General features: G+C 40.2%; 1 protein-coding gene across 1 annotated transcript in view; it reads left to right on the forward strand.

Annotated features, from left to right (window-relative positions):
- Positions 1-574: 574 nt before the first annotated feature.
- The window catches only part of LOC147472029 (acetylcholine receptor subunit alpha-like 1), a gene marked incomplete at its 5' end in the record, with an annotated part of 155489 nt that continues 152477 nt past the window's right edge, over positions 575-3586 (forward strand). Inside the window, 1 exon segment of the mRNA XM_086536578.1 lies at positions 575-714. Coding sequence (XP_086392704.1) covers positions 575-714 — 140 coding nt within the window.

The following is a 3586-nucleotide window of genomic DNA, read 5'->3' on the forward strand; positions in this document are numbered from 1 at the left end:
GCTGTTTTTTCTCCCTTTCTTCTTCATTTCCTTTTTCTGTTTCTGTTTCTCTCTTTCCCCACTCTTCATCCCTATCCGACTTGTGTTGTGTTTGTTTATTGTTATTATTGTTATTTATTAAAATTTATTTGTTATTATTTTATTTGTTATTATTATTATCATTATAATAATATTATTATTATCATTATTTATTATTATCAATTATTATTATAATTAAGTAATATTATTAATATTATAATTAATAATTAATAATTAATTATTATAATATTAATAATATTATGATAATTATAATAATGAAATAATTGATAATAATAATCAGTATTATTATTATTATTATTAATATTATTATTATTATTATTATTATTATTATTATTATTATTATTATTATCATCATCATCATCATTATTATTATTATTATTATTATTATTAATTTTAATATTATCATCATTATTATCATTATTGTTGTTACCATCATTAATATCACTCTTACTATCATCATAATCATCATCAACAATATCATTATTATTATCACTATCATTATCATTATCTCTCTCTCTCTCTCCCTGTTTCCCAGGTTGTGTCGCCAACCCAGATGCAAAGAGACTGTATGATGACCTTCTAAGTAACTACAACCGACTTATAAGACCTGTTGGAAATAACTCGGAGAAGCTCACTGTAAAGTTAGGGCTTAAGCTCTCTCAGCTCATCGATGTGGTGAGTACAGTGTTTGAGTTGTTGTTTTGTGGGGGTTTTAATTTTTGAAGGATGGTGTGTTGTGGATGGTGTGTGTATTGTGTATGGTGTTTTTGGACTTGTGTGTGTGTAGAGTATGGTGTGTTTGGATTGTGATTGTCGAGTGTTTGGTATTTTTAAGTTGTGTATTTGTGAGAGAGAGAATGTTTTAATGGTGTGTATTAAGTGTATGTTTGTTTATAGAAGTTTGGATTGTATGTGTGTATGTGTGTATATATATATATATATATATATATATATATGTATATGTATATATATATGAGTTGGCGTGGGTTCTTGATTGATGCTGATATATACATATACATATACATATACATATACATATACATACATAATATATATATATATATATATAATAATATATATATATATATATATAGAGAGAGAGATATAGAGAGAGAGAGAGAGAGAGAGAGAGAGAGAGAGAAAGAGAGAGAGAGAGAAAGAGAGAGTGAGAGAGAGAAATGTGTGTGTGTGTATAAACATATACACATGATGAATATGTAAATACATGATGTATCTGTGGACATGAGAATGCTTCTACTAATCAACTTATCTGTCATTCAAATGCCAAATTCCTTATATAATTTGAAAATGTAATTAACTAGGAAAAGATGAATAATCTAATCCCTTTATCGAAAGGAGAAAAAAAAAAAAAACACATTTCTATTTTCTTCAGAAAGATTTTATAGGATTCTTCGTGAGATTCTTAGAGGTCTGGATCTAATTGTTCTTATAAGTAATAGAATATATGATGTATAATAATATATAGCACTTAATAGTATATGTTCTTATAAGTAATAGTAGTAATAGTATGATAAGTATGTAGATGTCTCAAGAAGGCTCTAGAGCAGGTGATGAGGGTCGTGGTAGGGGTGATATGTCTGTGCGAGGGGAGAGGTGAAGTGAGTGGGGAGGGGAGGGGGAGAGGGGGAAGTGGGAAGTGGAAGTATGGGAGTGTGTATGTTGGATTATGATTGTTGGGAAGTTGTGAGTGGGGTCGTGGAGGCGAAGGAATGTGGGGAGAGGGAGAGGGAGAGGGAGAGAGAGAGGGAGAGGGAGAGGGGGAGGGGGGGGGGGAGGGGGGGGGGGGGGAGGGGGAGGGGGAGGGGGAGGACAGAGATAGAATCCTGTAATTCTTGTTTATTAGTGTGTCGCTTCTGCCAGAGAATTGTTGATTCTAGATATGTTTGATATTATTAGTGCTCTTTCTATCTCTTTCATTCTTTCTCTCTCTATCTCCCCCCCCCCTCTCTCTCTCTCTCTCAATCACCCATCTCCTTCCTCTTCTCTCCCTCTCATCTACCCCCTCTCCAACTCTCTACTCTCATTCCTCTCTCTCTCTCTCTCTTCTCTCCTCTCTCTCTCTCTCTCGTTCCTCTCCCTCATCTCTCTCTCTCACTCCTCTCGTCTCCTCACTCTTTCGCTGTCTCTCTGTCCTCCCCCTCTTTCCTCTGTCTCTTTCTCACTGTCTCTTTCTCCTCCTGTCTCTCATGCCCGGTCTTTTTCTCTCTCACTGTGTCACCTTCTTCTCTTCTCCCTGTCCTTTTCTCTCTTTCTCTTTCTCTCTATGTCCCTCCCCGTCATTCTCTCTCTGTCACACCCTGTCTTTTTTTCTCTCTCTCTTTCTCTTTCTCTGTTCCTGTCACTCTCACTCTGTCTCTCCTTGTCTTTCTCTCTGTGTCTCCCTTTCTATCTCTCTCTTTCATTCTACATCTGCCTCTGTCTCTCTATATAGATTTTCTCTCTCTCTCTCTCTCTCTCTCTCTCTCTCTCTCTCTCTCTCTCTCTCTCTCTCTCTCTCTCTCTCTCATCCCCTCTCTCTCTCTCTCCTCTCAAATCTCTCTCTCTCGCTCCCCACCTCTCTCTCTCTCCACATCTATTATGGTTCCTGATACCAATTTTTTACTCCCTGGGGTGTGTGTGTGTGTGTGTGTGTGTGTGTGTGTGTGAGTGTGTGGTGTGTGTGTGTGTTGTTTGGTGTGTGTGTGTGTGTGTTGTTTGTTGTGTGCGTGGCGGCTCTCGTGTGCGTGTGCATGTGCGTGTGCGTGTGCGTGTGCGCGTGTATGTGTGTGTGTGTGTATGTGTGTGTGTGTGTGTGTGTGTGTGTGTGTGTGTGTGTGTGTGTGTGTGTGTGTGTGTGTGTGTGTGTGTGTGTGTGTGTGTGTGTGTGTGAGTGTCCGCCTCTCTTTATATGTGTTTACAAGTGTTTGTAAGTAATGTACTTTGATTCTAAGCACGCCCATAAGCCAGGCCTGACCCATAACTGGAATTTATTTTTATATCTTAAAGTTTACTTTAAGATAGATTCTGGGAAATGTCTGTGGATAAGTATATGGTAAACGAATAAAAATATTTACTGAAGGTAAATTGTTTTACTTCCTCTCGGTTTGCTCTTCTCTTCGTCCCTCTCTTTCTCTCTCTCTCTCTCTCTCTCTCTCTTTCCATCTCTCCTTCTCTGTCTCTGTCTCTGTCTCTCTCTCCCTCTCCCTCTTCCTCCCTCCCTCTCCCTCCCTCCCTCTCTCTCTCTCTCTCTCTCTCTCTCTCTCTCTCTCTCTCTCTCTCTCTCTCTCTCTCCCTCTCTCTCTCTCTCTCTCTCTCCCTCCCTCCCTCCCTCCCTCCCTCCCTCCCTCCCCCCTCCCTCCCTCCCAGTCCCTCCCCGTCCCTCCCTCCCTCCCAGTTCCTCCCTCCCCGTCCCTCCCCCCATCCCTCCCTCCCAGTCCCTCCCCATTCCCTCCCTCCCTCCCTCCCAGTCCCTCCCCCCATCCCTCCCTCCCTTCCCCCCATCCCCGTCCTATCCCTCCCTCCCTCCCCAAATCCTCCCACCCCTCCC

Source organism: Penaeus japonicus, unplaced genomic scaffold, assembly GCF_977035675.1.
Source record: "Penaeus japonicus unplaced genomic scaffold, GWHDUDI00000001_assembly GWHDUDI00000004, whole genome shotgun sequence".
In the NCBI taxonomy this organism is placed as follows: domain Eukaryota; kingdom Metazoa; phylum Arthropoda; class Malacostraca; order Decapoda; family Penaeidae; genus Penaeus; species Penaeus japonicus.